Below are 12,371 nucleotides of genomic sequence, written 5' to 3'. Positions count from 1 at the left end.
CTGCAAAATCAACTTTTCTACTTCTTCACAAACAAAAGGGGGGAGATGCTGCTGCCCCTCGGAACAATTTGTTACTTAAACTGTAACCCTGGAGGATTTTACTAGTTGCCAAGCACATTTAGATATGGCCTTAAGAAATACATATACTGACAACAGGTCTTTGGGGAGAAGGACGATGTACGACCGTGAAGCTGGGCAGCTGGGGATGCCTGACTCACTCAGGGCGGAACACCGCCCCTTCACAGAAGCCCGGCAGCCGGGAGCAGCCGGGAACGCCAGGTCAGCTCAGGGTGGAACCAAAACCGCCCGCTTCCCTTTTCTCGTTCTGCTTCCCTTTTTTCGTTATCGGTCCTTTCTCTTCCCAGAAGTGCTTGTTGTTAGTTAGATGAGTTCTTCGAATGTGCTTGGTTAACTATAAACTTTATCCTCCTACTTGCTTGTCTGCAAGACGGGATTAACGTATTTGACCTTCATCAATCCTTCTATTGGCTATTGTTTTCTATCCAATAAAAGTGAGACTGTAGAGTTGCTCGTGGCAGCAGTCCTTTTTGTCTGTTGTCCCCTGCTCCCAGTCTTTTGCAGCTGACTTGTTTGTGTCTAATTCTTCTCTCGTCGCCCACTGGAAGCGGCATACCGTAATTGCACAAATGTTTCCCAAGATTTTTTTTTTTCAATGATTTTATTTATTTGACAGACAGATCACAAGCAGGCAGAGAGGCAGGCAGAGAGAGGAACAGAAGCAGGCTCCCCGCGGAGCAGACAGCCCAATGTGGGGCCTGATCCCAGGACCCTGAGATCATGACCCGAGCCGAAGGCAGAGGCTCCAACCCACTGAGCCACCCAGGTGCCCCCAAGATTCTTTTTATATAATAAATAAATTTATATAAAAAATGAATACTTCATGACTAACTGGGTTTACCAAAAGAATGCAAAAAAAAATTTTTTTAGAATGCAAAATTTTTTAAGCAATGTAATTCACCGCTGTACTAGACTGCTTTGGCTGTCATAAAAAATACTAGAGTGGGTGTTTGAAACAACAGAAATTAATTTTCTCACAGTTCCAGAGGCTAGGAGTCCACAATCAAGTTTCCAGCAGATCTGATTTCTGGTCAGTACTCTTCCTGGCTTACAGACATCTGGCTGCCTTCTCACCCTGTGAGAAGTGCAAGGCATTTCTGTAGCTTGTCTGCACAAAGAAAGAACTCTCTGGTGTCTCTTCCAATAAGGACACTGAACTTACACTGAACTTACTGGGATCAGAACCCCACACTTAGGATCTCATTTAACTTTAATTACTTCCTCCATGGTCCCACCTCCAAAAATATAGCAGGGTGTTAGGGTGTTCTACATGTGAATCTGAGGAGACACAGATTTTACCCGGAGGCAAAATTTCTCTCTAGCTGTGAACATGTAAAATTAGAGAAGCTACTCATTTTGAAAATACAATGGTAGGACAGGTGTAGCATAGACACTCCCGTTCCAAGAGAGAAATTAGGAGGAAGAAAGGGGTATGGGTCCCTCAAAAACTCAAAACCTAGTAAAGCAAATTCCATTAGATCTTAAGACTTAAGAATAATCATCTTTGGTTACTTATCTTCAGTTATGTCAGGCTGCCAGGCATTGTAGGTCACGTTGTAGGTGGGAATCATAACACTCTTAAAACTTTACATTCAAACCTGCAATTTTACGTTCTGCAAAGCTCCACCAAGGGTATTTTTGCCTGCATTTACAATTTTTGTATCCCTAGCATGCAGAACAGCGTTTGCCACCTGCATCTTATAAACATCCGGATGAATGAATAAGCCCTTTAATTGGAAGGCGCTCTAAGCCTGGTTGTGACGGAGTTCCGCACTGGAAGCTCATCAGTTTAATTAGCTGGGCTGCAATATTGAAGAGAACCACTTCCTTTACTCAAAGGGTTTTTGTGTTTTTTTTTTTTTTTAAGATTTTATTTATTTATTTGACAAAGAGAGTAGGCAGAGAGAGGTGGGGAGGAAGCAGGCTCCCTGTTGAGCAGAGAGCCCGATGTAGGGCTCCATCCCAGGACCCTGAGATCATGACCTGAGCCAAAGGCAGAGGCTTAATCCACTGAGCCACTCAGGTGCCCCTCAAAGGGTTGTTTTTTGTTTTAAGATTTAAAAAATTTAAGTGCAATCTACCACCAGCCACCCCAAGATCAAGAGTCAAAGGCTCTATGACTGAGCCAGCCAGGGACCCCTCAGAGCTTTTGATTCAAGGTATTTTTCATCGTTAGAGAAAAGCCGCGTCTTTGACTCCCGCCACCGTGGGAGAGTCCAGCTTCTCTATGAGGTCTGCCGCCTGTTGACCCCCATCAGCCCTGTGACCCGTTTTCACCCACACGAATCATACCAAGAGCCTTTTCTAACCCCGTTTGCCCACTCTGACCAATGCCTTTTCCCGCAGTTCTCTGAAATCTAGCCCGGCCGCAAATGCCGCTTTCTCCACAAAGCCTCCTCCAGCCAGCATTCCCAGGATACTAACCCGTTCCCCTCCAACTGTTGCTCCGGCTGGGCTCGAACTCCCTCCCCTGTGCACTTCCACGCGGGTCGCGCGCACTTAGCTTCTCCCCGTCCTTTAACTGAAAGCTCCTTAAAGCCCGCGACCATCTCGGCGGGTCCTGAGGAGAGACGTGGCAGGCCTGAGTTTCTCAGGAGCTAAGCAGTATATGCACCGCCTCCGGTGAATGTTACAAATTCGGGGCCCAAAGGCTAAAAGTGGTCCGGAAATAAAGCGAAATAAAGCGTTTTCAATAGCTTCTCACCGTCTAGAGCCTTCCAGAGAAAGGCGCAAAGCGAGAACACGCCCGCCTCGGCGGACTCTGCGGGGAAACCGCCGCTCTCTGCAAACAGCCTGGCGTCCGCACTGCAATATGACGTCACAGAGGCCGAGCCTAGGGCCAGTTTCAGGATCTCCGGAACCACGCGCGTTGGCCCTCGTCGGCCGCCATCTCGGTGCTTCTGAGGGTCTGTCAGTCGCTGAAGAGGGCCTCGGGGGCCGTAGACACGGAGGGAAGGTATTTTAAGTGGTACGGTGATCTGTGTCCAGCGGTGAAGATCGAGGCTATCGCCAGGTCAGTGTCGGTTCTGGGAGTGTTTGGGGGCCAGGGAGAGCGCGTTGGGTTTTGGATTTTTTTTGGTTTTTGTTTTGTTTTGTTTTTGTTCCGGAGCGCGTGGGGGTAGGTGTTGGGGGAAGCGAGTTGTGTTGAAGCTAGCGGGTTGTGTTGAAGGATCATTTGGGCGTTCCCTGGGGGCGAGGGGAGCTTGTGAGGTTCTGTGTTGAGACGAGAACTTGGGGAGAGTAGCGGTTTGGGGTGTCTGGTGGGGGGAAGGGGAGGTCGTGTCCGTGTTGGGGTCGGCGTTTGGGGAGTTCCGTTGTTGATGCTGAGCACATCCTTAATTTTAAAGAGTGGGTTTCTGGCCTCTTGCGCCCATGTTTACTGTATATTCTCTCTCTCTCTCTCTTTTTTTTTTTTTTTAAGATTTTATTTATTTATTTATTTTTAAGATTTGATTTATTTGACAGACAGAGATCACAAGTAGACAGAGTCAGGCAGAGAGAGAGGAGGAAGCCCGCTCCCTGAGGAGCAGAGAGCCCGATGCGGGACTCGGTCCCAGAACCCTGGGATCATGACCTGAGCCGAAGGCAGAGGCTTTAACCCACTGAGCCACCCAGGCGCCCCAAGATTTTATTTATTTATTTGACAGAGATCGCAAGTAGGCAGAGAGGCAGGCAGAGAGAGACGAGAGACGAGAGACGAGGAAGCAGGCTCCCTGCTGAGCAGAGAGCCCCATGCGGGGCTCAATTTCTGGACTCTGGGATCATGACCTGAGCCAAAGGCAGAGGCTTTAACCCACTGAGCCACCCAGGTACCCCTACTGTATATTCTTGCAGAAGATGTGTTTCATTTTTATTTCCGACAGTTGTAATGATTCCTAAGTAGTGCTCAAATTCCCAAATAGTCCGGGAAGTAACTCTTGTTAAATTTTGGTGTATTTCAGTTTTAATGTTAGGATCAGTTGTGTAGGTACTGGTATAATGTTATACATTTTGATTCTGATATCCTATCAGCTATTAACATATTACTAACGCTTTGGAAGTTTTGGGGGTTTTTTTGTTTTGTTTTAACTATTGCAGTTATGTTCTATTGCGTGGATGCTTTTATTTTGGGGTAAAACTGATGTGGGTATAGGTCCAACACTTTCAGGAACATGTGATGGATTTCCTTTAACACAAATGTTTGGTTTCCTTGACCAACCGTGGTGGTGATTTTTCACATGTGTTTTAGACATATCTGTTTATGTTTATTCCTAGATAGTTTATACTGTTGTAAGCGTAAATGGTGTGGTTTTATTTTCCGTATGACCTCACCCCCCTTTTTTTTTGTTTCTTCTAATTTTATATAATGCACAAAAGCAAAAATTTGAAAGATGTACTTATTTTGTCCCCTCAGTCTACTGTTAATGTTACTGCCACTAGGTTATACACTGATTCCTTTATATTTTCTAGTTGAGTATTTTTGTTATCTGCAAATAATTTTGGCCAAGTGGCAAGTGTATGAACTGTGGAGTAAGAAGAATCTGCTTCTGCCTCTGACTTGGGTAGGTTAATATCTGAGTCAGTTGTTTTATTTGTGAAAAAAGCTATTATATTTAATAGAGTTGTTATGAAGATTAAACTAGCAAATGTTCTTTAAGTACAAAGTGTAATGGCACCTAGTATAGTCTGAATAAATGGTAACTATGATTTATCAAGTTTTTGTTCCTCTTTCTCAAAGATTTTCCACCCCACCTTTATTGAGATGTAATTGACATACAACATTCTGTAAGTTTAAGGTGTACAATGTGTTGATATAATACACTTACATATTGCAAAATAGTTATTGCCATAGGTTAGGTAACACATCATGTCACATAGTTACCATTTCTTTTATGTGGTGAAAACATTTAAGATCCACTCTTCTAGCTTTCAGTTATATAAAACAATCTTTACAGTAATCACCATGCTGTACAATGCAGCCCCTCAAATAACTTTAAAATTACTTTCATTTATATTTTTTCCTCTCTCTTTATTTAATATTTGATTTATAGATTACTAGATTTCCTGGTGTCTTCTTTTCCTGGAAGAAACCATACTTGTCCATAGTGATTTGTTCTTTTAATATGCAGCTGGGTTCCATTTGCTGATATTTTATTTAATATTTTTGCATCCAGAAATAAAAAGCTGTCTTGGATTTTCTTCAGAATAATCAGTGGTGAAGGGAGCTGAGTGGTGGTATAGATAATACAAAATTATTATTATTTTTTAAATAATAAAATTAATTAAAATTATTACTATTTTTTATTTATATTTTTAAATTTTATTTATTTGACAGAGAGAGAGAGAGACAGTGAGAAAGGGAACACCAGCAGAGGGAGTGGGTGAGGGAGAAGTAGGCTTCCTACTGATCAGGGAGCCCAATACAGAACTGGATCCCAGGACCCTAGGTTCATGACCTGAGCCAGAGGCAGGCACTTAACCAACTGAGCCACCCAGGCACTCCGATAACACAAAATTAGATTTGATGCTCTGGTTTCTCTTCAGGTCGTATAAATCTTTTGCCTTTTACAAAATTAGATTTGAGTTGATAATTATTGAAGGCACATAATGGATATAAGGTGTTTGATTATACTTTCCTTCCTTCCTTCCTGAAAGTGCACACTTGGGGAGAGGCAGAGGGACAGAGAATCTCAAGCAGGTTCCACACCCAGCAAGGAGCCTGATGCAGGGCTCAATCCAACGACCCTGACCCTGAGACCATGACCTGAGGCGAAATCAGGAGTTGGATGCTTAACTGTCTGAGCCACCCAGGCACCCCTCCTCATTCTTTGTACATAGGGTTTTATTACACTGTTTCTTCTTCTTTGGCTTGAACTTTTTCATAATAAAATTAAAATTCTTTTTATTCTACATTTGTAAGTGGAACTGATCTGTATTTTTAAGAGTATTTTTCATGTATAACATTTAAAATGAAAAAATAGGATATTGTAGCACCCTAGGAGCCCCATTTCATCATAATCTTCTCCCTTCTCTCCAGAGGTAATTATTATCCTAAAAACATCATGTTAAGTTTGCCTGGCTGTTAACTTTATACAAATGGAGGGGTGCCGGGTGGCTTTGGTCAGTTAGTTAATCGTCCAGCTCTTGATTTCATGATCTTGGTCCTGGGATTGAGCCCATCATCGTTGGGCTCCCTGGACCGTGGGGAGCCTGCTTCTACCTCTCCATCTGCTGCTCCCCCTGCTTGTGCTCACTCTCTGTCTCTCTCTCAAATAAATAAAATCTTAAAAAAAAAAAAAAAAACGGGCGCCTGGGTGGCTCAGTGGGTTAAGCCGCTGCCTTCGGCTCAGGTCATGATCTCAGAGTCCTGGGATCGAGTCCTGCATCGGGCTCTCTGCTCAGCGGAGAGCCTGCTTCCCTCTCTCTCTCTCTGCGTGCCTCTCCATCTGCTTGTGATTTCTCTCTGTCAAATAAATAAATAAAATCTTTAAAAAAAAAAAACTTGATACAAATGGAATCATAGGGTATATGTCCTTTGGTGTCTGGCTTCTTTTGCTCAATATTTTGTTGTGAAATTCATCTGAGTTGTTGGATATAGCAGTAGTTCATTTTTTCTCATTGCTGTATGGTATTCTTTGGTGTGATTATACCCCAATTTATTTATGCATTCCACTACCTAGTATGGTCTGGATAAATGGTAACTACGATTAGATGTTTGGTTGTTACTGGCTTGTATCTATTATAAACAATGCTGATAGAAACATTTTTGTGCATGCATTTTGATGCATGAAAGTTCTGTTGGGTATATACTTAGTAGAATTCCTGAAGTGTAGGTTATACTAGATACAAGGAGAAATAACAAATGCTCAGTCATAATGGGAGTTTCTTAGCATATCTCACTCAGTAACAGAGAATAAGGAGACAAAAAGCTAGAAGGCTGTAGTTTAACTGTGGTGGGCAAAGTTTCTGTAGAGAGCAATGAGAGAGAAAATATTTTAGGCTCTGTAGGCCAGATAACCCTGCACCTGCTCAACTCCACCATTGTAAGATGAAAGTAGCATAGAGAATACATAAACAAATGAGTATGGCTGTGTTCCAGGAAAATGTCATTTGCAAAAAAGGTCATCAGCCCACTATACTGCCAACCCCTGAACAATTAGAATAACATGATTAATAAATGTGACAAGTGTAAAACACTTCCCCACAATGAGTTTTCTCAAGTGCACATAAAACAGTTATAAAAATTTAGCATGTGGTGAGCCATAAAGCCAGTCTAAACAAATTTCAAAGGATTGAAATCATACAGAATACTCTATCTGACTACAGTGGAATTGAATTTATAAAACAATACCAAAATGATAACTAGAAAGTCTCCCATTTTTTGGTAAGCATATCATACATGTCTATATAATCCATGATTCAAAAAAAATTATAGTGGAAATGTTTTGAATGGCATTTTATAATCTACATGTCAACTTTTGTTGAATTCAACTAAAGCTATCAGTGGAGGGAATTTAGACACATATTAGAAATGCATATTAGAAATGCATATATTAGGGGCACCTGGGTGGCTCAGTGGGTTAAAGCCTCTGCCTTCGGCTCGGGTCATGATCCCGGGGTCCGGGGATCGAGCCCCACATTGGGCTCTCTGCTCAGCGGGGAGCCTGCTTCCTTTCCTCTCTCTCTGCCTCTCTGCCTCCCTGTGATTTCTGTCTGTCAAAATAAATAAAATCTTTAAAAAAAAAATACCTACAACTATTATTATATTTAAAAAAAAAAAAAGAAATGCGTATATTAGACAAACCATAAGTGACTTTTAATCTCACAAAACAAACGGAGGGCTGCTGGGGGGAGGGGGGTTGGGAGAAGGGGGGTGGGATTATGGACATTGGGGAGGGTATGTGCTTTGGTGAGTGCTGTGAAGTGTGTAAACCTGGCGATTCACAGGCCTGTACCCCAGGGGATAAAAATATATTATATGTTTATAAAAAATTAAAAATAAATAAATAAATAAATAAATAAGAAATGCATATATTAGAGGGGTGACTGGGTGGCTCAGGCATTTACACACACACAGTAATTTTATTCAGCCAGAAGAAAAAAGGAAACCTTGCCATTTGCAACATGGATGGACCTTGAGTGCATTATGTTACATGAAATAAATCAGAGAAAGACAAATTCTGTATGATCTCACTTACATATAGGGAATCTTAAAAAATGGAACAAAATGAAAAAAACAAGTTCATAGGTAGAATGAATAGGTTGGTGGTTGCTAGATGCTGGGGGTGGGTGGTGCAATGGGTGAAAGGGATCAAAAGACGTAAACTTCCAGCTATAGAATAAATAAGTCATAGGGATGTAATGTACAGAATGGTGATTATAATTAATAATACTATATTATATATTTGAAGTTTTATAACTATATGGTGATAAATGTTAACTAGACGTATCACAGTGACCATTTCATAATGTATACAGATACTGAATTGTTACATTGTACACCTGAAACTAATACTTGCCAGTTATACCAAAAATAATTATACCAACAGATAGTAATCATATATAGAAAGGAAAAGAGAGAATCTCAAGCAGACTCCCAGCTGAGTGCAGAGGCCAACTTGGGGCTCAATCTCACAACCCTGAGATCATGACCTGAGCCAAAATCAAGAGTCAGGTTCCCAACTGACTGAGGCACCCAGGTGCCCCTAAAACCCAGCTGCTCAGAAGTACAAGTGGCAACATGGGAATTGTAACTGGTATCTGAAATGTGGTTTTGCGAAACTGAGCCTTAAGCTGTGGGATCTGCATGAATTCCTGGTAGTTAGCGTCAAAACTGAGTTGAATTTTAGTATATGTGCTGCCGAAGCGAGCACTGAGTTGAATTTTAGGGCACCCAGTTGGTGTTCAGGGAGTTGGGAGAATTGGCTGGTGTGGGGACGAACTCCCATACATTTGAAGTCAATAGTGTTGGGAGAAAAAGCTTGCTGATACAGACCTCTTGTAAAAGGGAGCACCTGGGTGGCTCAGTGGGTTGGGGCTTTGCCTTCAGCTCAGGTCATGATCTCAGGGTCCCGGGATCGAGCCCCGCATTGGGGCTCTCTGCTCACAGGGAGCCTGCTTCTCCCTCTCTCTCTGCCTACTTGTGATCTCTGTTTGTCAAATAAATAAATAAAATCTTAAAAAAACTCTTGTAAAAGGATACATCAGGTGTAAAACCATTTGCATAAACTTCTTAAATGCACGCAGAAATAGAATGCATATTGTTACGTTATTCACCAGTTTATTATGAGAGATACAAATGAACAGCCCGATGAAGAGGTATATTGGGTGAGGTCCAGAAGGGTCCTGAGCACAGGAACTTGTGTATATGGAGTTGGGGTGCCCCACCCTCTTGGCACCTCAAAGTGTTCAACTCAGAAGCTCTCCAAACTGTGTAATTTAGGAGATTTTGTTGATTATATAGGCATGATTATATAGCCGACTGATGATTAAACTCAGTCTCCAGGGCGCCTGGGTGGCTCAGTGGGTTAAGCCGCTGCCTTCGGCTCAGGTCATGATCTCAGGGTGCTGGGATCGAGTCCTGCATCGGGCTCTCTGCTCAGCAGGGAGCCTGCTTCCCTTCCTCTCTCTCTGCCTGCCTCTCTGCCTACTTGTGATCTCTCTCTGTCAAATAAATAAATAAAATCTTTTAACAAAATAAATAAATAAATAAATAAAAAATAAACTCAGTCTCCAGCCCCTCTCCACTTTGCAGAGTTCCAGGGCATGAGGCTGAAAGTTCTAACCCTCTCATTGCTGCTTCCAGTCGGCGACGAGAGAAGAATTAGGCACAAACAAGTCAGCTGCAAAAGACTGGGAGCAGGGGACAACAGTCGAAAAGGACTGCTGCCACGAGCAACTCCACAGTCTCACTTTTATTAGATAGAAAACAATAGCCAACAGAAGGATTGATGAAAGTCAAAAGTTAGTCACCTCTTGCAGGCAAGCAAGGAGGAGGGTAAGGTTTATAGTTAACCAAGCACATTCAAAGGACTCATCTAACTAACAAGCACTTCTGGGAAGAGAAAGGAGCGATAACGAAAAAAGGGAAGCAGGCGGTTTTCGAAAAAAGGGAAGCAGGCGGTTTTCGTTCCACCCTGAGCCCGGGCGTTCCCGGGTGCTCGGCTTCTCTGAAGCAGGCGGCATTCCGCCCTGGGCGGGCCGGGCGTTCCTGGCTGCCCGGCTTCTCTGAAGGGGCGGCGTTCACCGCCCTCAGCGAGTCTGGCATCCCCAGCTGCCCAGCTGCCCAGCTGCACGGTTGTACATCGTCCTTCTCCCCAAAGACCTGTTGTCAGTATCAGTGTTTTTTAAGGCCATGTCTAAATGTGCTTGGCAACTAGTAAAATCCTCCAGGGGTTACAGTTTAAGTAACAAATTGTTCCGAGGGGCAGCAGCATCTCATCATGCCTTGCTCTTTTCCCTATCCTGAAGATGTCCGTGGACCCCCAGTTACCAATAATCTCATTGGCATATCAAAGCTACTCTTGTCACTCCAGAGATTCCAAGCATTTTAGGAGCTGTGTGCCAGAAACCTGGGACAAACACCAAATACCTGTTTCCCATTGTACCATAATGAGTCTAAGGAAGTAGCCACTCCATTCCTAGGCTATTATAGGTTTGTAACAAAAGGAATACTGAATTTTATGAGCTACTTTTTAAATACTGCTTTAGGCTTTTCTCTTCTAACCTACTTATTTTGTTGGCTACTGTTGGCTGCCATCCTGACATCCATGCCCCTTTTGTTAAGAAAAATTCCTATTTTATTTAGACAGCCCTCCATCTAGGAACTTCACCTTAACCTCAGTACATTATAAAATGCAGATTAGTTCTACCAATCAGGGTATTTCCATTGCCATTTTTTGTTTCATTGCTATGTTGCAGGCACGGACCTTTGATGCAGCTCTGATCTGTTAAGTATGAGGAAACGTCTGCCAAGGAGTTTCTGGGAAATGGTTGAGTCCTTGATCACCAATCCTGGAGATCTCAGGTGTAAATTCATTCATGTCTTACCCCCTCTTCTACCTCCCTCCTGACCCTGTAGAGTTCCACATTTGAGTTGTATATCATTCTTTTTAGGCTGGCACTGCAGGGAGACTAGACTGAAGGGCCAAGATGAGACAAAGCATTGTCCGGATTAGACATGAGGCTGGTAGGTATCCTTGTTCACTGCGTTCAGCAGTTGGTCAGAGAATGGGTCAGAGATGAGCTCTCTGGGTATGGAGGATTCAGGAGAGCAAGAGAGTCTTTGAGAATAATTGGCTGCCTTCCAGGGTGAAGCAAGATACAAATTGACTTCATGGTGTTGGTGTCCTCAGAGTATGAGTTTCTAGCATGGCTCCAGGGCTTGGCCCTTGGGGAGACTGATCTGACGTGCTGCTGCTGAGGCAGGGATGGCTCTGCCTTTGCATTCCGGCTAGTGTGGAAGTTGCTGGCTGGGTGTACATAGAAAATATTACAAGAACTGGTACCAGGGGTTCTGTTTTTGCAGCTATGACCACGCCATAATATCATGTGCTAGGGAGTAAAGTTCTTTTTTTTTTCTTTTTTAAGATTGTATTTATTTGGGGGAAAAAAAAAAAAGATTGTATTTATTTGAGAGAGAGAGAACACAGCGGAGGGAGGAGCCAGAGAGAGAAGTAGATTCTCCCCTGAGCAGGGAGCCCGATGATGCTGGGCTCTATCCCAAAACACTGAGATGACCTGAGCTGTAATCAAGAGTCAGACACTTAACTGACTAAGCCACCCAGGTGCCCCAGGGAGTAAAATTACTAAAGTGCACAAGAAAGAAAAAAAAATTGAGACTGTTGGAAGAGAAATATGTCATATGGAGAGAGGCAGATGGGGATTCAGATTCCCACATTGTTACTTAGGGAGGATGTTAACATGGCCAACACACTTCACCTGATCAAGCCTCAGCTTACTTATGTTTAAAATGGAGATCATGGTTACATTATAGAGTAGTGTTGAGGATTAAATAAGATGATGCTCATGATTTTTTTTTTAATTTAAAAATGTTTATTTATTTATTTGACAGACAGAGATCACAGGTAGGCAGAGAGGCAGGCAGAGAGAGAGGAGGAAGCAGGCACCCCACTGAGCAGAGAGCCCGATGCGGGGCTCGATCCCAGAACCCTGGGATCACGACCTGAGCTGAAGGCAGCGGCTTTAACCCACTGAGCCACCCAGGCGCCCCGATGCTCATGATTTTTTACTACCTCGATCAGTGGGTTAAGCCTCTGCCTTTGGCTCAGGTCGTGATCTGAGGGCCCCGCATC

General features: G+C 43.2%; 1 protein-coding gene across 8 annotated transcripts in view; it reads left to right on the top strand.

Moving 5' to 3' along the window:
• Nucleotides 1-2,913: 2,913 nt before the first annotated feature.
• ZNF577 (zinc finger protein 577) overlaps nucleotides 2,914-12,371 on the top strand; it is a 34,925-nt gene continuing 25,467 nt past the window's right edge. For 2 of the 8 annotated variants that reach the window (XM_032324027.1, XM_032324028.1), the window contains exons 1-3: nucleotides 2,915-3,091; nucleotides 10,978-11,083; nucleotides 11,173-11,245. In XM_032324027.1, coding sequence (XP_032179918.1) covers nucleotides 11,237-11,245 — 9 coding nt within the window. In that variant the 5' untranslated portion in view covers nucleotides 2,915-3,091; nucleotides 10,978-11,083; nucleotides 11,173-11,236. Of the gene's footprint in view, nucleotides 3,092-10,977; nucleotides 11,084-11,172; nucleotides 11,246-12,371 lie in introns of all 8 variants that reach the window. The other 6 variants (XR_004281137.1, XR_004281138.1, XM_032324026.1 and 3 more) reach the window with 5 other exon arrangements.

This window comes from Mustela erminea, chromosome 19 (genome assembly GCF_009829155.1).
Source record: "Mustela erminea isolate mMusErm1 chromosome 19, mMusErm1.Pri, whole genome shotgun sequence".
Taxonomy (NCBI): domain Eukaryota; kingdom Metazoa; phylum Chordata; class Mammalia; order Carnivora; family Mustelidae; genus Mustela; species Mustela erminea.
Note: the sequence above shows the minus strand (reverse complement) of the source record. Positions and strands in the feature narration are given on the sequence as shown.